Source organism: Megachile rotundata, chromosome 2, assembly GCF_050947335.1.
Source record: "Megachile rotundata isolate GNS110a chromosome 2, iyMegRotu1, whole genome shotgun sequence".
In the NCBI taxonomy this organism is placed as follows: Eukaryota; Metazoa; Arthropoda; class Insecta; order Hymenoptera; family Megachilidae; genus Megachile; species Megachile rotundata.
This window is the reverse complement of record NC_134984.1, coordinates 22,304,137-22,327,060: the sequence shown is the minus strand read 5'-3', so window position 1 is coordinate 22,327,060 and position 22,924 is coordinate 22,304,137. Positions and strand designations below refer to the sequence as shown.

General features: G+C 44.4%; 1 protein-coding gene across 5 annotated transcripts in view; it reads right to left on the bottom strand.

The window, feature by feature from the left end:
- The window catches only part of LOC100877563 (Ankyrin-repeat, SH3-domain, and Proline-rich-region containing Protein), a 77,295-nt gene that overhangs the window by 28,454 nt on the left and 25,917 nt on the right, over positions 1-22,924 (bottom strand). Inside the window, exon 1 of one of the 5 annotated variants that reach the window (XM_003706794.3) lies at positions 11,227-11,457. The exons of 3 other annotated variants lie outside the window; for them this stretch is intronic. Coding sequence is in view for 1 of the 2 variants with exons in the window: in XM_012293626.2 (XP_012149016.2) it covers positions 11,227-11,283 (57 nt within the window). In the remaining variant the exon portion in view is untranslated. Of the gene's footprint in view, positions 1-11,226; positions 11,458-22,924 lie in introns of those variants that run through there. One more of the 5 variants, XM_012293626.2, reaches the window with a different exon arrangement.

The following is a 22,924-nucleotide window of genomic DNA, read 5'->3' as shown; positions in this document are numbered from 1 at the left end:
CGCGGTTATTTACGATATCTCCTTTCGTTTCAATTATTCGACCGTAATCGCGTTATCGTTACTTTTTTCCATAAATATAATGATCGCTCGATTATTTCGCGCGTGTACCGATTCGTAAATGTCGGTTCGTTGTTTACCCATTGTGTAACTGCGCGATATATCGTCAATTGTGTGCCGTACATCGTCGAATTTACAAAACGAACCTAATAAACCAATTGCTTAATCAACGAGCGAACCGTATATTACTAATTCAAAATAACCAAACCGCGTAATATTAACGTATTCGCCAGAGAACTGTCGAAACGCGCTTAATAAACCAATTTCGAAATTGAACAAGAAATTGGACCATGAGCCATTCACGTTCTCGTCTAGGCGAGACCAAAGCTCACTTTTCCACGATGATCGTCATTGAAACTAGTAAATGGGGCAGCGATGAATCCCCGTGGAGGATAGCGTTTAGAAACGGGGATGAGAATGAGATGAAAACTGTTTTTCGAGTGTCTTTTTACCACGAATGAAAAGAAGAGGGATGAAGGCCAGCCAGAGTTGCATTCACTAATTTCTGCCCGTTTCTTCAACCACTCGTTAGCCGAGAATGCTCCATCATAAATTTTTCATTTACGTTCGCGGTCTCACTTTTGCTTATTCTATTACCGTCGTTTAAACAGTCGGAAAACTCGACGCGATTCGGAGTGAAAATACTCTTTGGACTATTCGAGCGAGAGGGTAGCTGCGATAACGGCTTTTTATCGTCCACTTCACCCTTAACGATAGAATTCGCGGTAATCTTTAGGCTAACGTCCCTCGTTCGGGTGAACGAGGGTTGCAAAAACCGGTTAATCCGTGAAAATATTTTTAAAGACGACTCCGGGTACCGTGTAAAGGCGATTCGTCGGAATTCGATCAATTAATTCGTATCGCTTTTGTTCCAGGTTTCCAAAGGCAGTACGCGGTGAGTTACGGTAATCGAATTTGGGTTATCGCCAAGTTAGTTTTGGTAAGGTTTGGTTGATCTTGCGAAGCGTCCAATAGGGTCGAAAATCTGTTTTAGTATAACGTTTGCCCAAGGCACCGCAAACTCCAGCGACAGCTCTGTTTACGAGCATTCGTTTAATTAGCAGTTTTTGCTGATCCATCTCGATTTACCGTAAACGTCTAGCGTCGAAACGTCGTTCAATTCTAGACGAGCTCGACGATCTCTGCGACAAAAGAGTAACCTCGTTTTTTTGCGGTAATAAATCCTCTCGTGCCGCGGTTGAGAACCGCATCGCGTATCGATTGTCGATAATTCATATAATTAATCCGTCTATTGTATTGCGGTCCATAGAATCGAATAAATTACGCTTTACTTTACATTCGATCGCGTGGTTCTGTATTGTATTACCGATTGTACGATTCAAACGTGTTTCGGTATATTTGGACCGGATCTTTTGTCGGATAGAAGAAAAGGAAAACGTCGATAATTTCCAGACGCGATTATTTCTTGATCCATATAATATAAAGCGGTGATAGCGAGTACCTTCTTAAGCAGAAACGTCTCGGATATTCCAAGAATCGAGAAGAAATTTTTCGGCCCGCGTATGTACTCGCACTCGAGAGCAGAAAGCTACTTCGTTAATCGAGCATACGCTCGAATCGTACGGTCGTCAAGCAATTTTCTAGTCTATAAGGGATCGAGAGGGCCCTCCTCGAGAACGTGTACGTATACGACATCCGTAAAAGCGCGACGAGGAGAATTACCTAAATGGAGTCTCGTAACGCGACTCGCAACAACCGCTAATTAAAAGCGTGTCGAGCGCACGATCGATCTCTATAATATTTTTCGAAGCTCTCGAAAGTTAATGCTCGGCCCTCATCCGTCGAGTGGCATCGACTCTTAAAACACGAGTTCGTAACAGGAATAAATAAGAGCGAAAAATAGGAGGTACTCGATATAGTTTTGAGAATGGAAGTTTCGGGCGGGGAAACTTAGCGGGGGAGTAAGCAGCGTTTAACGTTTACCGAGCGTATCCGAAATCGATAGGAGAGCGAAGAGGGTGTACCGGAAAACGGTGTGGGCGTTCGCGAGAGAGGAAACAACGAAACGACGGAAATCGAGAACGATTAAGCGGCAACATTTACGGGCTATCAGTTTCCACGTTCCTCGAGAAAATAAACGTCGAAAGATCGTTCGAGAGGAGCGGCAGGAAGAAGAAAACGAGTTGTCCTTTTGCCACCGAGCGACCCAGAAACGCGAGAGGCTGAAGGAGGCGAGCGAGCGAGCAAAAATTATGCCCGAGGAAAGCTGCGGGAAAAAGGAAAAGAGCGTCGGTGCTAAGTGAATCAACCGCGTCAAAACAAACAGACGTTTCTCCCCTAACCGGGTTTGTCTTATTTAATTTTCGACAGCTCGAGGGGAAAAATCGAGGCTGACCCCTCTTCTTCGCTCCCGACAAACGTCGCCCCGAACAACGCTGTTCTCTCCGAATCTCCCGACGTTACTTATCTTAATACCTTAATGCCGTCGTATTTTACGAAATCGACGCTACTCGTCATTTCCTACCGAAACAAGAGCTCTTGCGTCAACCTTTACTTCGTTTTTACGTAAACTTCCTTTCTCTCTTTGCTCGTTATGCTTATCCAAGTTTGCAAACTCGTCGCGCAACAAATGGCTCGTTCGTTTTCGCGGACGTAGAAATTTTCGGTCGTAGACGGTTAAGACAATATATCGCGGTAGCTGATTTAGGAAGCGCGTGTTGTGCTCGGCTCTCGAGAGTCGATTAACAACTTTCCCGTATGTACGTGTGAGCGCGAGCGTTGTGCGAGGTATATAAGTGGATGTGAGAGAATTTCAGAGTCGTCATATACGAGATACGAGGCCTAAATGACGCGAGCTACTTGACGAAGACCTTATCACAAATTAAATCTAGTTTACATAGGCGGAGTAAATTTGCCTAGGTACGTACTCTACTCTACCATTTTTGTTGGATTAACCTCGCTAATTAACCTTACTCGTTCTACGATTTAATTCTTCGGCACGAACTACCCTTGATTCTATTAACAAATTTCCTTGCTAATCTTACTTATTCTACCGTTCATTCTGTCGGTGCAAACAGCAGTGTTCTACTTACCACACTGTTAACAGTTTACGCGAGCGTCCATCAGTTCGCGTTTAGATTTCGATTCGAAGCTATTCTTCAGAGATTTTTGTACGAGTTTTTTCCCTTAGCGAAACGGTTACACGGTGAAACGCGCAATCAAAATCTGCAGGAAAAAGTTATTCCGTTGAAATACGTTGGATATTAGCCTGGGTAAATTGGGTCGAAAAAACAAATCACCTCCAGGACCAGTACCTCGATGACACGGTAAAAAAGAGTGGAAAAAATGCATCGTGTTGCTTCGAAAAAACACTGTATTCAGAGACAGGCAGAAAATGTCATGTACATCGGTGCCGGATAAAATAGGCAAACAGAAAATCCCGGCCGTGCTAATTTACCCAGCAAAAATCTTTAACGGACATTTTTCTTTCTCTATTCGTTGTTCGACGGACACCTCCATTGATCAACGTTAACCGAGATTTAGGGACGAAGGGATACAAAGGCTTCGAATTCGGGTAGAGTGAGCGCTGTTTTATACCGCGTTTGTGCCATCAAATCGAGCGAGACTTTCGATGTTTCGAAATCAGCCATCCGATCCGCGACAAGGCTCGAACAGATTAATTTACGTTCAAGTGGGTCAGATTCGTCGCGTATAAAATTCTCGCCCACGCAACGACGCGGTAGATCGATAGAGACGTCGGTGTCCATCGATACCTCGTCGATAATTCGAACGAGAACGCGTGAAAAGTTGCATCCAGGATCAAGATCCTCGGGAAGGAGAAGAAAGTTGGTCGTCGCGGCTTCGAGTTCGAAACGCGAACAACCGCGATCATCTCGAGACCGGTCGCGAGGCTTTGTGAAATGTAAACGAGCCCCGGATTCGGCGACGAGACGTCGATGCATTAATCGGTACATCCAGTCTATTTATCGTCAAATATTCAACGACACTCGTTATTTTGTCCCATGACGGATGTACCGTCGATTGTCCCGTTACATATTTCATTTCGCTTGGAACGATCGCGGAAAAGGATCTCTATTACGGAGGCATTCGAGGATACTGGAGAGGGATCCGATCGTCTTGTCAATCGAGCAGGAAACACGGCAAAGGAAAAAAAAGGTCGCCACTTAAATAAGTAATCGAGAGCCGAAGCGTAGCCCGCGCGAGAGAATCCATTTGGCGAGGGAAGCTTTTCCATCTCGAGCTCGTTAATCGATCGACCAAGACCGCCAGGACAAGCTTTGAAAAAGAAATCACGTCCCGTGGATAAATGTCGCTAGGATAATGGCTAGCCATTAAATACCGTGATGCATGTCCGCTTATAAATCCGATGTTGAATCGTACATTTTAGTCCGGCAGAGGGAAACAGAGTTGAACGATAAAAACAAGCTGACTGATGGGACAAAATTTGTATCGTCCGAGTGCGGCTGAAACTTCTCGGTCGCATCGTAGGAAACGGTGGAAAAATTCGGAAACTTAGGCTCCTCTCGGTCGGATACTCTCGCTAGGTCCGTACCGTTAGCTCTTATCTTGATTCGGATGATTGGGTCTAAAGATCCCGATATCGTAATACCTATAATTCCGAATGCAATATCGCTGGATATCCAGTACCGATCCGTCTGTATCGATAGCGGTATTCCAATACCGATATCTCGGTATCGACCGAGCCAAATTGGATATTTAGGTGTTTATCGAGGGGCACCGTGTACACCGATCGACGACTCCGAATAGAGGAGTCTCGATTCGAGACGCAATTATTCTTACGCAGCGATAACTTCGTATTCCTCTTTTCGTCGCGACGCCAGAAAAAATACCGCGAGACACTTTCTGACAATCGGTCATTGTTCGCCGGCAACAACAACGAGAGCAGAAAAGTGTTCGGTGAAAAGCCGAGAGATGGAAAGAGATTGTAGCGGCGCTCGTGAAAGACAGAGGAACAGAGTTCAAAGTGTCACCGATTGTACCCGAGAAGACAGTGGATAAAAAAAGAGAACGCGAACGAGCACGGTCGAAGGTGGAGCTCGTCTCCACCTCGAACATGGACAATGCCACGGGGGCGAGCACGCAGCCTTTGTGTGTAAAACGATCGAGCCAGGGGTGTCCTCTGTCTACTCCACGCCTCTTGTTATCTTTCTCGCCGGCACCGCAATCAGGAATCGTTTGCCGAGCATACCGACGTCTCTAGCTCGCCACGGAGACGCTTCTTTTCCATTTTCCGACATCTCGAGACGATCCCGAACTCGCGGTTCTCTCTAACGAAATCACACGGACAAAAAGAATTACTTGACCGTACCCTTTTCCTTTGGCCGAGTTAACGCACTTAAACCGTGTCTAAAGCGCTTTAGTCGCAGTGTTGCGTTTCACCGAGGAAGTCCCGGATCGTCGAGCGTCGTGTTTCATTAATCGTTCGGAGAAGACGGAGGATTAGGGGCGAGGATTACGCGGTAACAAGGGAGAAAGAGGCTCTTGAATCGAAGAAAGGAGCCTTCTGAACCTGTTACGCGTCATTTCCCAACTGCAATTATTAACGATACACACCGGCCAACGGAATTTATAGCTCGAAAGGCGGTGGCCGCGCAACGTTAAAAATTCACTGTTCTATCTGTCCGACTTCGGTTTTAAATAATTCCGACCGAATCTGGACCGACCGGAAAGAAAACGTTCCTCGCCGCTCGAGTATTTAGCCGAGAGACCGCGGACGAAGAAATTGGTCGAGAGACCGATGCATTCTTAATCTGGCTCGCCGGTGCAATTATGAATTTAAATTATCTCCCCGCCATTGATGCTCCGGACTCGTTTCTAAACGGACACTTCCGAGCGGCGAGAAAAATGCTCGTATCATCGATCCATGTCTCGCGGAGCATTCATCATCGGCCAGTGAAAGATTGAGGCAGGTCCTGAATGCGCGAGAGTGAAAATGTAGCCCTTCGAAATCTACCTCTTGTAAGCGTTCTTACTCGATCACGAGCGTGTCAACTTCTTACGCTTCCTTATTTAGTCGAAATCGTAAAGGACTTCCTCGGAACTCGCGAGAAAAGTTTGATTACGATAAGACGAAGGTACGGCAGAGGTGCACGCACGGTCATTGATAAATGGACGCGAAGGTGCGTCAAGACGGGGTCAAACTGGTCCGCGAGCGACAGTCAGCCGGACCGGGTGACACGGGGTGACATAGGGCGATAGGGTTGCGAGCTGACTCGTAACTTTTCGAGACAGTTACGCAAATTGCTCTCTCGACGACGTCGCGACGGACACGGGAGGCCATACCGATTTATGGAAATTGGCGAATTCTCGCTCGCTGACCGTCTCTCTGTCTTCGCGTAACGCTGCTCTCGTGATTTTCACGGGGCGCGTCGGTGACCCGACACGAATAGCGGGTAAATTCGTTTACGGGAGATTAGAAAAGCTTCGAGGTAATCGAAAATCACCGTGTTCTATGGCGAAGTAATAAATTGTTCAACTTGTTGAGTTTAATCGAACACCCTCGATGTGTGGCGGGACGATGGGGGGTTGGCCGATACCCAACGTGCCCAGAGCAATTGTTCGGAACGAGGAACTGGTGGTTTCTCTTCGATATAAAAGTTGTACAATATCGAGTATACTCGTAACACGGTTGGGGTTACGAGTTCTACAACAACTGGAAAAACTTGATTTCTCGAAACACGTGAGAGCAACTTCCGAAAAGGGTGCTTGGGCTCGAATATCTTCGCGTATACGCCTTAAATTTTAACCGCTGCGATTTATTCGACGAAAACGAGCAATTGTCCCGAACGAAAGGATTCGTATTCTCGTTGCGAGTAATCGGCGTGTCGTTGGAAACAACTTCCCTCGGAAAGCTTATCTCGAAGTGCGTATAAATTAGAATCTTGAACCGCGAGAGAGCAAAACTTGTTTCCCGAAAACTGTGCGACTCTTTCGAAGGAAAATAATAGAGAGAACAATTCGGGATACAACGACTTTCGTTATATCGGAATATTCGATGTGCCCGGGAATGGAAATGGATTTTCGAAAAGCTTCGTGCATGTTTCGATTTAGAAGGAAATCTACGGCAAGCGAGCAGAAATATTTCAAAGTAGAATCTGCAAATAAGTCCCGACTCTGCACTCTGCCACACGGCGGACGATGGAAAAACTCGATAAGTCTATATATGTATGTATGGATTCGAAGTAACTTCTATTTCCCGATAGCAAGCTTTTGCGACAGTGATTTAATAAATTTACAAAACGTAACAGCGATTACGTTATACAATCACTGTTATCCGATCGGACGTCATATTCCCATTTACGTCACCGTTTATATCGAAGAATATAAAAAACACTAAAAAATTTGATGACAGCCACTTTCGCGATAAAACGAGCCCGCGAATGTGTTCGTCAATTTTTCCGGGTCCCGATAATCGTTCCATAAATCAACTTTTTTACGCGCGTAATAAACGCGGCGTTTCAGTCGTCGAGCAGTGCTTCGAACGGTTCATTCCCGAGTGGAGCTTCTTAACACTTTCGAGACAGGTAATTATAGGGATCGGTGAGAAATAGGGACTAGAGTACCGGAAATAGAAATCATGGAGCTTGTTTTAGCGTCCCAATTTTACGCGGTTTTAACGCTATTCCGAGATCGACTCGTATGACGGTCGTACCGTTCTGTTACCGTAATTATAGTAGCGAGCAACGCTACCCACCACTATTCGCTTTCCGTTTATGAATTATTTTACCTCGTTCCTCCGGGAACGGTGTCCGAAAAAAGAAGAGCGGAGAATCGAAAGGAAGCAGTTTATCCGCGATTTTCGACCACGAATTTCACACGGTAACACCCGCTCGACCGACAAACGGTTTCCGGGTTTTCAATGGCGACGAGGGGTTGCTTTTAGGCCGTGGTTTTATCTGCCTATTGTCCGTTCGCGGATAAACCGCGGGGCGCATCTGTTCTCGGAGCTTGGTCGAGTAAATCGATGAAAATTCGCGAATCGTCCTCTCGAACGGACCTTCCTAACGAAACGGTAACAATAACGGCGAATTTATCGGCTCGTGCAGATTCATAAGCGGGACACGAATAAAAAAAAAACCTGTTGAGTTCAGACGAGCCCTCCAACTTCTTCCGATGGCCATTGTTCCTCGCGTTCGAACACCCAACATTTCTTATGAATTTTATCAAGCCCTATTGTTTTCCTGTTAACGATCTACTATAAAAGCGGAACAAAGCACGCTTTTAGTTTATTAATTTGCAAATTTAAACTTTAAATACGGTACGCCCTGTTATTAATATCTGTTCAACTTTGCCTGCATTTTATACACCTTTTTATCCGTGATTCGTTTATACGAAATTCGAGGCGTTTATCGCCAGAAATTGAACAAATTAAAAAGTAAGATCTGTTTTTACGCTAATAGGACAAGAAGGCTTATTATACCCCATGCGATACGACTTCTCGGGAAATTAACGCTAGCATGAACGGTTGCGATTCCTCGTCGCATGATCGCCGAGCATTTTTCGCTTCGTTTTAATAAATATCACTTATCGCGTAAGCGTTGAGCCCTTCTCTTTTACACGATGTATATGAGATTTGAATTTTTAATGAAGAAACCTGGTGCACGCAGCCCTGCATGAATATATAATATTAGCATGTTCTACCCCCTATCTGGCTCGTGTATTTGCATGGCCGAATGACGATGATTAAAAAAGGAAGGGAGAAAAGAGACGAATATCGGGCATGAAAATTTATGATTTAATTTACTTAAGGGCTCTTCCGGAGACTAGAGAAGAGGAACGGTAATGTTTGAAGGCTGGTAGATTGATTTAGAGAAGGTTAACCCCTCGAACCGAGTAATTGCGTTCGGAGGAAAGCAATCAGCGGTGATCTTATCGAGATAGATCGAAGATAAATAACCTAAATAATCGAACAAAATTCCTTTAATTCAACGGTGGCCAAATCGGCAGCTCGATGACTTCACTGGTGCAACGATGCGAGAAGCGACGAAACAGGGGGTAGACAGCGAATCCGATTTCTCGTTCGCGAGACTCGCAATTTCGAAATCTCGGAATTTCCGAATTAGGGCATTTCGGCTAAGGAGAGTCTACGTCGCGCTCGAGTACGTCACTGGGTAATTTAGAATATTGGCGGCACATACGTGTCCCACTTAAAACGAAAGGGTGAAACCGTTCCCGAAGAAATTTCTTCCGAGGAATCTCCTCCGCTATTCGAATTCTAAGTGCGAGATTAATCGGAGGAGACTGTGTTCGGAGGACCGTAAACGACGATCGTATCTGTCCGGAGGAGGATAAAGATTAGGAAAATTCTTTGAAAATGTCGTGGGAAGGAAGAGCGAACGCGAGAACGAGACGAATCGATCACGACACCTGGCCTGCATATATTCCGGATCTAAATAACGTTTCTGACGTTTTAACGCTGACTCGATCACCCTTTTCTAACCATGATCCTATGAAAATTTGATATTCCTATTCGTAGATCGTCTATTAAAGTCCTCTTTAGAGGCGTTATCGCGGTATGTTCTTTTTATTTTATCATCGAGGTTAAAAGCTTTCCTTGATCGATTCCACTGAAATTCCATGAAACATGGAAGCATCGAAATGAAATTTGACTCGCGATAATAAATATTAGATTGTTGCGGATGGAACGAACGATTTATGCACCAAACTCCCGATGGCTATATACGCTATTATTAACTTTTTCAAAATGTTTCGAGCCGTTTCGCGTTCGATGCGTTTTCGATCGAATCTATTTCGATCCGCGCTCGCGAGAAAACATATTTTCGCGTTGCGAGTCGAGAAAATAATCGATTGGTTTTATCGCGAGAAATAAAAATATTAGGTCTTGTCGAGACCGTCATTCAAGGTAATGAATATCGTGTGGAAACGACGTTGAATCGCACGATATCAATGGCCATGACCGACTGCTAGGACATGATAGGGTAAACGTTTGTCATAACTCACCCTCTCCTTCGCGAATCTTTCCCAGAGCTTTGCATCGATTAAAAGCATTTACATTTTCTTCTTACTTTATACGCTGTTTGCGTTACAATGTCGTTTGAATAATTCCAACCATTACGCTGGTAACCGCGGCGAGATTTCAGACTTTCGAGTTCGGGTATGCTCTCCGTATTAGTAGTTATTATTTTTCTTCGTTCTCCTAGAGTTTGTTACTCGTTAATCGTTGAAAGTTCTTTATATCGACACTCTACGGTCAGATTTAAGATTCAAACCGGGCTATTATCGTTCTTTACCAGAACCATTCGTTTACGCGTGCCAAATTAAACGATTTTACTTTTGAAGGTATGGCGCTTCAACGGAAATGAACGCGACGAAATGTGCAATGGTAATGAATAGTTTGAATGGAACAACGAATTACAGAATTTCTAAGCTGATTTTCAGTTTTGAACGTATAATACTGTTCTGGTAATTCAAACAAGGTAGAAGAGCTTCTATACACGACGTGTTACGATAAGCTAGTCAAAATATTTTTGCGCGTAATTTTAATAATATATATTTAATCTAGTACCCGCGTTACGAATTCGTGGTTTTCCTATTTTCAATGGAACAGGTAATATTTCTGGAGTGTAATTATGTCTTTTCCTCGAACGACAAAAAGTCGATTTATTCCATTAAACTGCATTCACGTTTTAACGATCGTGTATTTCGTAGAATTTATGGCTCGTAACTTTCTGTTTCTCTGAAAGCGGATTGTTCATAGAACAATTATATGTCGGAGCTTTTATAACTCGCCGCACAAAGTTACCGATCTACAAATGATAATTCACGCGTATGAATAATACGTATTATAATTATTATTATTATAGGAGACCGCGCAAAATTATACATACGTACATATTTGAGAGCTTTTGCGACAAGATTCGCTGCAGTTATAAATTAACGAATCGCAACGACGCATGACACGTATTATTTTGCGTGGTGCATATCGATATTAATACCGATTAAAGAGAAACGAAGAAAAACATAAAATCAATATGACACATAGTATTGTTTACGCGTGCCGTACGATTGGTAATTACAACCTGTTAGGATAAAGCGAGATCGAGAGTCTGAAACGAGCCGTTGAGGGAAACGTAGCGACACGGTGGAACGCAAACAGCCTGATTCGAGCGAAGAACAAACAAAAATGTAGATCGAAATTGGGCTTACTGTGAACCATTGCAGTGGTGCTCTGCTCCGGATCCCGTGGATCGTCTCGCGAATCATCGGCGCCGGTGAAACAGCTGTCACGAGGATACCAGAGAGTCCGAGGGATGCGCAACAGAAGACAGAAAGAGAAAAAGAGAGAGAAAGAGAGAAAGGAAACCGGTTCACCTATTACACCGTGCCGCGCTCGTCGACGAACTGCGTGGCTTTGCGGCCGTCTCGAACGACTCGAGTGGCGAGGCGCGCTCGCGGCTACGCTCGGTCCGATTCGGCGGTGCTCGGCGGCGCTCGTCGATGTCCGGTACGCGCACGAAAACGGTCGAACGACGGCTCGCGCAACCCTCGCCGGAGCGCAGCGCGGCTCGGCGCGGTCGACTGACAGGCATTCACGGGGATGCGTGGATGGAAGCGGAATTAAACGGATTACAGGATCCTCGTCGAATATCCCCAGGACCCGACGAATTACCTCCACGAGATCCATATTATGTTCGATGATCGAGTAGGCTGCCGCGATCCTTTGTGCGGACAGGCACGCCTCCGATAATTTCGTTTGCTCGCCGATTCGCGGCGATTTAATTGACCGCCTCTTGACGTGGCCAGAGGTGTAAGCTTTTGTTTTACGTGCATCGATTCGATCCTTACTTTTCATCTAACGAACGAGATACGAAACCGTCAGGATTTTAAAGCGTTTCGAAAAGATTTACTTTCCGTCCTTCTCTGTTATCCTTTTTTATTTTTTTATTATGCTCCACGGTATATCGTACCGCTGCTAATAAACGTAGCGCGCAAAGAATCGCTGAACCGAAAATTAACATATTTTCGCGCAAACTTTTTAAAAGCGCTCCTGTAAAAAAACGTATAGCGAAAGAACGCCCGGGCGAATCGCGACAACAATTATATACGAAAACAGAATGGACGCACAGATAATTAATTTTGTTTTTCATCGGTATCAGCTTGTTTCGGAGAAAATCCGAGACAGGGGAAAAACATTCGTTTCCACATCGATCCACCGTGTTTGTATATATTCAGGTATATATTCCGGATATTGAATAGCCAGAGGAGGCAACGAGGCTTGAAACGGGAGCGTTTTAAAATGCAGTCGTCGCATCGATAAACACGGCAAACGAATTCCTTGTGTGGCATTATTGATAATACACGTACGAAAGTGACCACCGACAGAGAGACAAGCAAATCCCAATAATCTAACACGTTTCCAATAATTCAGCTGCTCAAATCCCGATCGTGTACACCGGATAGATTGGCCTGCATAATGAAGGATCGAAAGGGACACGTCGCATTCATCCATTGTCTATCCGTCGTTCGTAAACCCGTTAATCTTTTCTTACCGTAACAATTTTGTTTGCGTTTTCGAATTGGACGCGCCTACGAAATTTATGAGCGACTGGTGCCTCTATACTATAAATATGCATAGAGTTTCGTACAATGCACCGCATTATCTGTTCGCGTCCGTTGATGGTTGTATCGCCACGCGCGTTATTACAGAATGAAAATGAAAAAGGAATATTCGTCGACGCGTGCATCAGCCTATATGTACACGGTAGCAAATTTACACAGGGATTTTCTTTATCCTGACCCAGTTCGGAGCCGCGCACAGATAAGGGGATAGGATACGTTAGCTGGCATTGTTCGTATAATGAATCGTTCGCGAATGTCAACGGAATCTAGCCAGGCTGTATCTTGATTGGCACGTATCGAGTTATTTACACAGGTGTTTCGGTAGTAGAACGTTGCAGATTCTCCATTAATCGCGTTAACGAGAAGAGAATCGATGCAAGATAGCAAAGACGGTGAACGTCCGATAATGCACGTTCTCCGAGATTGCTCTTGAATATCGTGATCAAATTTACTGCTCCTGAAACTGGGGCCAGAGGTGTTTTTATACCACTTTACGATCTAACAAATTTTCACCTTTCCCCGTGGTACCATCTACGTTTTTTCTCTGCAGAATATCAGCTCGTTCCATGAATAATATTCGTCGCAACATTTCATTAGAATAAATCGCAGCGCCATTCCGCTATCTTGGCATTATATTCGAGCGGGCATTGGCTGACAATTTGGTCGCGGTGGCTCGATTCAGACTCGAGTTCATAGAGAGAGGAGCAGACCTTTAATTAAACCTCGGAACCAGGCTGTTATAAACAAGACCTTGCTATATATCATATACGTAAAATAGTTGCAATTTATTATCGTGACACACGAAGTGGGTAGTTCTTTGAGCCGGCGAACATTCGTCCCGAAGTAACTAGTTGCTCGATTCCAGCAGCTCGTACAGTCGCAATTATCTTAATGATTTCAGAGGCAGGTTTAATTAACCGACTCGTTTGGTTCGCGATAGAGGCAGATTTCGGAATTACGTGGGTCGCGTTGGGACGTTCTGCCACGCTATCTTTCAGCCGCATCTCGTTGCGAGTTTCCCGCGTTTCTAGCAGCTCCCTTAATGAAACCATTTAACGACGCTCCGCGTGTCGAGGACCGACGGACGAGTTAAAGAGGACAAAGAGAGGAACGTACGAAAAACGTCAGCCAACTTTCCCTCTGGTCCACGCTGGAAACAAACGATGAACGCGAACGGGTAATTGCCGATTGGCCGACGAACGTTCCGAATAAAATGCAGCTTTTTTTGCGACCACCACTTTCGTCGCTGTCTGTCACGCGAGTCGCTTTCTCCCTCGTTCGTGTTTCGTTTTTCGTACGCGACTACCGACGCGAAAATGGTCAGTTTTAAAATTGCACGGGAAAAAAAGGAAATTCAACTCCGACGCGTGTATATTAACTCGAAAGGTATCGGCGCTGATAGCCGCTACAGCGTCAAAGTTCGAAGAAACTTTGAAATTTCAACGAAGCATCTGCTCGGTAGCGGTACAGATTTCTCCGAGACTTTTCGCGTCGGATGCAGCGAGCGTCTATTGGTAAATTAACGCTAGCGCGAAGGATGCAGCGACCCAGATCGTTTAAACGACCAACCTTTAGCTCGTCTCCTTCGACAAGGAATTCTATTCCGCTTTCGCTTCCGTTCCATCGTGGAAACGCGTGTTTTAATTACTCGCAGCCCGACACAATGCATCGTACGAACAGAGGATTCATCGGGTACAAACGCTCGTTACTTGCGGCAGGTGTTGCCGGGATGAGATTCTTCGAACTGGACGAACTCTCGTTAAGTGAAACAGACTCGCGAATAATCGCGTTCGAGACGAGGATTTTTATTATACGCTTTCGTCGTCTATCTATAATCTATACTGTTGAAGCTAAAGCCTTGACCATGCTTTAACCGTTTTTAGAAAACCCTACATCCTTGGAAGTCATTGTCTAATTAGGGTCTGGGGGCCTGCAAGTACTCCAGGTATGGACACATGTACTGTCGTTGCAGTTCTTTTTAGTCAGTTCTAACCGTGCGCCCGTCTTGTAAACACCAAATTCTATTATAGGTTCTTTCATCGTTTATTTCTCCATTTATAAATATAATTTTTAATCTGACAAACTGTACGCGTGTATTTTATGAACGTATGTACATATACATATGACGCGAACGGTGTCAAAGAGTCCGAAACTTTCAAATTTATTTCGGTTCGTACTTGGTTGCATTAATTCGCGGAAGCCTCGAATGCTCCGTTCGCGGAGACAGTCATAATTCATAACATTTTGTCCCTAAACCGTGTAACCAGGAAGAGATCCGAGTATCATTGATCACAAGTTTAAACTGTCCCCGTGACCGAGCGTACAAACTTCTCGTTTCCGGACGACGATTCTCGACAGTGGAACAAAAGGGGGTGTGCAAGCGTTCCTTTGACCTATATTCCAGCCAAGCATTTGATATTTAAATACGTGACGGAGCTTGAAAACCGAGCCTCGGCCTTTAAGCTCGCCTCTTTTAATCAAAACCCAATTTCCTGGCGTCTTTTCTCTAAACAAAGAACTTCCAGCCGTGCCACTCGAACCGCCATCCAAGTCGCGATCAATCGCGAAAATAAACAGAACTACCTAACCCCGATCGCTAATTCTCGATTATAATGCCTAAAGACTTCGTTGAAACACCTGTTCGCGACGTTAAACCTTATATTTTTAAGAGAACAAGATTCGTTGGATTTTATTGGAAAATGCGTGAACGAAGGGCTCGTTGGTTACCACTAGGGACTGACTCATAATTCAGCGTTTATTGAACAATGGTACGCGGTTTCTATAGGAACGTGACGACCAAACGACAGCAACAGCACGCAATCGTAGCCACAATATTCTGTTGTAAGGCTTGTTTCGAATCACCGTTCGACCACCGCTACTCGTTGCGTTTTATGCCACGCTCGCGCGCGCAATACGCTTTTAGAACGTTACAACGTTTATTCGGCGATCGCGCAAAATTAATTTATGTAAAATTCTATTCCGGTCGATCGAGTGCACTTCCGTAATTATTCCGAATACGAGGATATCGTTTCCCGATTAAATTTCCCATTTGCCAACGCGTCTTCCTACGCGTGTCCATTCGCGCTCCGCGTCGCTTTGTCGCGTTGCGCTTTCCATCACCTATTCAGAATTCTATTCTTCCTGTCCCGTCACGAGGGTGTATAGAAAAAGAATAAATAAAGCGCGCAATCAGCGATGTTGCATGTCACGAAAGAACGTTTAATGGGCCAACCTGAAAGGAACCTAACCGTCGACACAACGACGTTTATAGGCTACTCAATTTATATGGATTCGTTCGATCATGTACAGAGGCTGTCGTTGAAAGATCGCCGCGGGAAGAGTCGATAAACTTCGAAGAAAGAAATCGATATAACGTCGTCTGCTCGTGAAAGCGTCAGTTCGTATCATCTTATGGCCAGACACGTTGCTTTGACGAAGGTACCCTGCGAACGTCTTTTTTCTATCGATAGCTTCAGACACAACATATCCTTTCGAGATACGTACAGGCTGTCTCAGAGATATTGTACCTCGTAAAAAACTATGACAGATTCCAGAGATCAAACGCTCTCCTCTAGAACTTTGCGATCTCTCGTTTCGTTTTTCAGATATAAATTATAGGAAATCGACTTTCAAGGTACACACTGCGCACAGAGGATATCAAAGACAAGCTCGCGTATACCTACAATCCCACGTATAACGAGTCGTTCACCCTTCACTCGTAGCGTAACACCGACGTCGATAATTTCTTACAGCTCGAGAACGCTTATAAGGCTTGAAACTTTAAACCTCGTTAAAATTTCAACGTCCCGAAGTTGATCGTTTTCGTTGGATAAACTCCCGTCTCTTTTGACACCGCCTGTACGCACCGATCGGTGAAAATCGGGAAACGGCGCATAACCCGAAAACCAAACGGTTAACAATTATTTCCTCGTTCGACTATCGCGTCGCGATATGCAATTAACTCGACATCTTTCAGCTAATTAACAGGAAACCGTGACAAAGCTGGTGTATCGTGAACGGACAAACTTTGTCAAAAGCGGATTATTGTTACATATAGTACAAAAGCTACGGGATCCTAGCTTGTTCCCTGGCCAAGTTTCATTAATTGCCGAAGTTTCGATGATCCGATACTACACAACTTCGTTATATCACGTATGGCTCGTGTAGCTTGTAATTTCTCTCGTTATCTGCCGATCGATCGAGGTTACGATTAAACAGAACCAGCGATAAGCATCTGTTGCGAATAACCTGGCGGTATGTTTCGTGCCAATATCGGATCTAGCTGAAAGTGTTTCAGGTTTTATGCGCCGCTTTCAAAGTTTCTTTCCAAGTAGAACGATACGTTGATTACAAAGGTACGCGCTTTCCAAAGCTGTTCTTTCTCCAAATTCTTTTTCCTCCTTTTTTACGCTCGTTCGTTTGTTCCCTATTTTCTATCGTTAATTGTGAGCGCGCGATCGTTACTATTGATTACGCTCGTTGCTCGTATTTGCTTCAAAATTGAATATGAGAGTTAATTCTCGCTGCAAAACATGCTCTTTTACGCGAACATCGATAGAGTATATCATCGACAACGTTTTTAATCGAAACAATTCGCGACCAAGAATGTTTCGACTAGTTTTCGAAACGACCTCTTTAATATCGAAGCTCGTTTCGCGGAACATCGTCGAAACGAACGAAATTCGGGAACTTGAAATTCCTGCTAGAATAATAACTAACCGAAGTTAAAAATACGGAGCGAAGGTCGTTAAAACGTTAATAATGAAATGATACTAAAGTTAAATAAAATATTACGTTACATTTTATACGACACGGGATACACGTATACACTATGCAAAACACGGCAAATGGAAAGAATAAATTAAGCTCTGAATTTGTACGTAGGGTCCTGAATATCTGCTCCGCGCAATACCGTGCAGTTTTTCTACTCCGGCCGAGCGTGTACGACGTCTGTTTTGTTTTGCAACGAAAGAAAACTGCATAGGCAACTCGTTTTTAACCAGCGTGAATAGCAAAAGTAGAAGAGACGTTTGCATTCGAGATTTCTGACAACGTATGTAAACCCGCCGCCAGACAGATAATTTTACTCGCGAAAAAAGAATTTTGTCACTTTCTCGTGCGTCTACGAGCGTACACCGGAACTGAGATCCGAGAATTCGGATTTCTCTCGTTTTTTAAATCGGCTCAAATATTATCGGGCAATTTGACACGATAGAAAAGAAAACGATCAAGTTTTTGTACGTTTTCGCCGATCATTAGTTCGGCGTCACGGTTAAATCCACGGTATAATATTTATTTAGGTGGTTAATTAAAAATGACAGAAGATAGATTCGAACGAATGTTTCGATTGAGTCATCCGTTCGATTTAATCGAACTTTAATATTTGAACTGTGGTTACCACCTAGGTATTCTAGATAGGGAACCAGTTTTACCGATACCATCGAGCAGAACTATCGTCAACCTAGTGGGCCAGCTTATGTTTCAACTTGTCCGCATAATTGATCGTCCACGATCCGTTAACAAAAAGTTGCGGACAATACGAGAAGTTAAACTGTCTATAAAAGTACGAAGAAAGGGAAATCGAATTTCTCTCGAGTAATAACTGCATCCGTAGTAAAAATAAAATCAAAGAAGGAAGAAGGTTCGGAATTTTATTCGGATAAAAGTTTCTCTCGCTGGGGTTCGCGGTCGATGAAAATACACGGCAAGAAAGTAGACACGCCACGTGCATTATATCGATTCCCGTTTCGATATTTACTCGGTGAAACTGGAAAGCCTGCAGGCGGTATCGTACAATGTACAACATCGCCTCGAAACATTATTATCCGTATTCCGGTGACATAATCGATCGCGCGCCGGTTCGCAACGCGTACAAGAAAAATATGTGGCAAGAAGAATAGTAGCGTGTATCGGGCCTCTTTTCGAGCCGTGACATTCGCGCGAATCGCCACGGCCGAACCGTGACCCCGATTCTCTCAGACGAGTTAATATCAACGTTTATAGAATTTCGATACTTCGTTTTTGCCCTGTTTGGACGAGTTAATATCAACGTTTGTATGAACAGTTTCGATACTTCGTTTCCCTTTCTGGCGCGATTCGATCCTCGTAAATAAATAGAGTTTGTTGAACGTGCTCCCGATAAATTATCGTGGCCTGGTTATATTTTACTTTGCACGTTCCTCTATTTTCCTATATACACCTATACACACCGTTCAACTTTCCGCGCGGCGTTTTCTTCGCCGAGAAAAGGGATTTAACTCGAAGGCGAGCCGTTAATTGAGTTTAACTAACTTTTACGATAATACTGTCACAGTTTCCGAAACTTTTTAGTCGCGCTGCGCCGAAAGAATAATTCGAGTTTGTTCGAGCTAACTAGAGATCGAAAGGCGACGTTGCCCGATCCGATATATTGCCAATTTCGAGAATTTTCCGCTCTCGTAGCCGCGTCCGAGCCGATACGTCTAAATATATACGTAATTCAATTAGAAAGCAACTATATCGGTGTCGATGACAGTTGATACGATACTGGAACTGAAACGTTCTCGTTGCGTCGTTCTCGGTGGTTCGCGTTACTCGCCGCAGATAGAGAAGGGTGACGGCGACACGCCCATAACCGAAATTTGCCAGCGACAACAGGCGCATTGTGTTCCAAGACAATAGCTGGAAGGTCCTTTTAGGGTGGCGGTAGGTTTTGCTAAATCCGTGCAACAGCTGGAATCGTCGTAGCCGATGTAGATACGGACCACCAAACCGGAAGCGAGGGTCGTTACTCCACATCCCGCGTATAAATTTTCCCTAGATATCGCCTCTGTTACGGATTTCGATATGCTAGTTACTGGCCACCGGATTTACACCGAAATTGGACTATTACGCGTTCCAGCGGTTACGCGTACCGACTCCTGCTTTGTTCTCTGGAGCTCGACCGGATAAATTCACGCTCATTTTAACATACTTTTCGATCGCTTTCGTAAAATCTATTTTCAACGACATTATAATACTGTACGTCGAAAAGAAGAATGTGGAGTAGGTAATGTAAAATTGAGAGAGCGACACAGTATGCGAGGTGACCGCTTCTTTTCCATTTCTGGCATCGGTCAAGGGACGCCGTTACGTCAGCGAGCATTCGAAAGAAGCACGAAGGGTGGTAGGCAACTGGATAGTCTCCGAAAAGTATCTCTTTCTTCTCGAGACAGGAAGCAGAAGGAAAGGTCGGGCTTCGAACAGGTACGTTGGAATGCCTTTCGGCGTTGCACCCTTGGAATTTTTTCCCACGACCAGTAAACTCGAAATCCGTCCGCATTCTAAAGTACCCCCGTGGACCCCTGCGCGATTACGTTCCTAAGAGGTTCCCTCTTTCACGCACGCCTTAAGAATCAGATTCTGTCGGGGCCCTTTCTTCGACTACGTTCATTCTGAACTCGTGTTTTCGACGGTTACGATGGCCCTGAGAACTTTTTCCGCCTTTCGGTTCGCTCCGTTTCTTCCACCGATAATCGAAACTCGGAGAAGTTAACTACTTTTGTTCGATAACCCGGCAATTAATGAACGCGTTACGAGTCAAGTAACGCATTTGTATCGTTCATTTGTGTTCTTATCTGGGTTACGTATATTTGTGTTCTATATCGGTTGTGGTTTATCTTGCAATTAGCGTTTCAGCGGTGTAATTGCGTTTGCGCGAGAAAATGGAAACGTTGCGATGGTTTAAGATATCGCGAGATCCGTGCTGGTTCGATTAATCGAAAAGTTTCGATGGAAATGGTAATGAGCACTTTACTCGGGGAGAAAGTTTCAAACTCTGTTTCTTCGATTCTTTCCTCTTCGTTTTAACGGCCACTTTATCGTATTTCGAGTTGAATGGATAATCGAGTTTGTCGAGCAACGTAATTGCGCTCATTGAGGATTTGATTAGACGATTCTATCTCGAATTAATCTCGGCGAATAGCGCGAAACGCGTTTAATATCGCGTGTCGAAACAACGGCATCGCGAGATCACGTTTTGTACGCTCCGCGGATAACGAGGGCAACGCGATACGTCGCGGTCACGACCAAGTACGACGCGGAAAAAGTTACTCCGAGGGAATTTGATTTCGCGAATAAAAAAGTTTGTATTTTAAACAGTCGCAAAGTACAACGAAAAACTTAACCGTTACCTTTTCTCTCGGAATTATCACGGACCAAAGAAAAACCATTTCGAATCTCATCTAAACTTTCAGATTCGAGCTTCACTCTTTTTATGCGGAACCTTTGGCTCGCACCCACGTACCTCGTAACGAATTCATGAAAATGAGAGAGCACACGGAAAGCGGTGCATATTCGAGAAATATAAAACATAAACGAGACGGAGTACAACCTGATGTACCCTCTTTTTTTCCAACGAAGCTCATCAATTTTTTCCGCTAGCCCAGCTCAAAGGGATTTCGTCCCGTCCACCAACCAGCTGACTGGGAAATTCTCTTTTCTCGAGAAGATCGCGCAACGATTTACCGAATACCTACATAATAAATAACGTACGCCGTAAAAAGTAAGCTCGCGTGCGCTCGTCTTGTACGTATACACGGAAATTTCTAAATCCGCGCGGATTCTCGTAGTCGATAACACGGTTAATCGTAAAGTAAGAAGTCAAAGTGTTCGAGAAAGGATTCAAAATGTAGGTTAATAATGGACAACGGTTCTAGGTAGTTTAATTTTCTGCCAGCTACCTTTAGAAGCACTCGAATCTCTTTGAAAATACGTGGACCGATGAGACCACTCGCAATAACGGTTGTGAGGTCCCTTTTAATAACGAAATTGATCCGGATATCCATAGAACTCGCTTCATGGAAACTGCTTCATCAGCCACGGAAGATTTTCCTCGTGGAGCACGTGAGATTACGCGGTCTGATCCACCTGACATTCAATTAGCAGTTTCGATCATCAACGTACAGGCTGACTCAAAAAATTTGTAATTTCGTCTCCGACAACGGTTCCCTGCGGTCTACGCTTTAAAGGAGAACTCCGCTTTCCACTTTCGCAGCTTCTGTTTTTATGCGCTTTCTCGCAATAAAAAATTTCGTAATTTGCGCTCCGAAATCGAGAACATTTATTTTTTCGCAACAGCGAAAGAAGAAAAAAAGCAGGGAATAATTGGCACACGAAGGTCGATAACTGGCGCAACCCATTTTCCGCTCGGGAATTTTCCACGTCTCCATAAAGGTACGGTCTAATATCGTCAACTGGAATACAATTGGAGATCGTTCGACTATACACACCTTCGATATAAATCCTAGTAATCCGTTCGCCGGTAATTTGCTACGTGGCTCGTCCCTCTAACGACTTCCTATCAAGAGATAGATATCGAGAGCCGGGATCTATTTTTCAATGAACGGATTTGCTCTCGGAACATTTTAATCGATCGCTTTATTCGAATCGACAAGGGTTATCGATTATCTTCGTGGAATGCTTACGCGATTAATATTCCTCGTGACGCACCGGCAAACTGAAATGCAATAAGGCAACCATCTTATCGAAAATACGAAGGGACGGAATATGAATATCAAACTCGACGACGGATGAAAAAATCGATGAACGAACGGGCAGCGCACCGAAGGAATCCATCGAAAAGCGGATCGAGCGTGTTTTGTGCCAACTGGGAGTGGATAGCGAGCGGACGGTCGACGGATAGAAAGTGGATCGCGAGCGGACTAGCGGTGGATGCGAAACGGATCGAAGGCGTTTCTCATAAATAAACGAGAGGTGCTTAATCGAGCGGGCATTTAAACTTATACGAGTAAAATGAACGGTTTTTGAGGCAAGTAGATATATCAAAGTCCGCCACGAGTCCGCTCCTCGTCCGCTTTCGTCACGATTATGCTTCCGTTCCATTGTTGCCAAGGGAAGTTGAACCATCGCATGGTTGTTGCCCTCGGCAGAATAGGCGGATAATTGTGAGTTTGAGCAAACAATTAAACGCTCGCTCGAGCAATTCGCTGAAGAGGCGCGTTTTAATTTGCGGGTATATCAGAGTCGCGTTTTCGAATCGATCTTCCGGAAAAAGTAGCACCTCGCTGTTTCGTCGGTTTCACCTTCGATAATGTTTTTTAGTCGTATTTTACGTGTCTTCAAAGGATGACCGCTATTTTTCGTTCGGTGTTGCTTTCATAGAGAAACTGTACACCGTATATCGTACAAAGGTGTAGAATGTATTTGTGGCCGTTTTCGTCATCAGTATTTAGGAAAGTCGAGGTCGGCATGGCCGAACGAGACTTCTGATTAAAGTGAGTGCACCGTCAACGAGATACGGTATCGC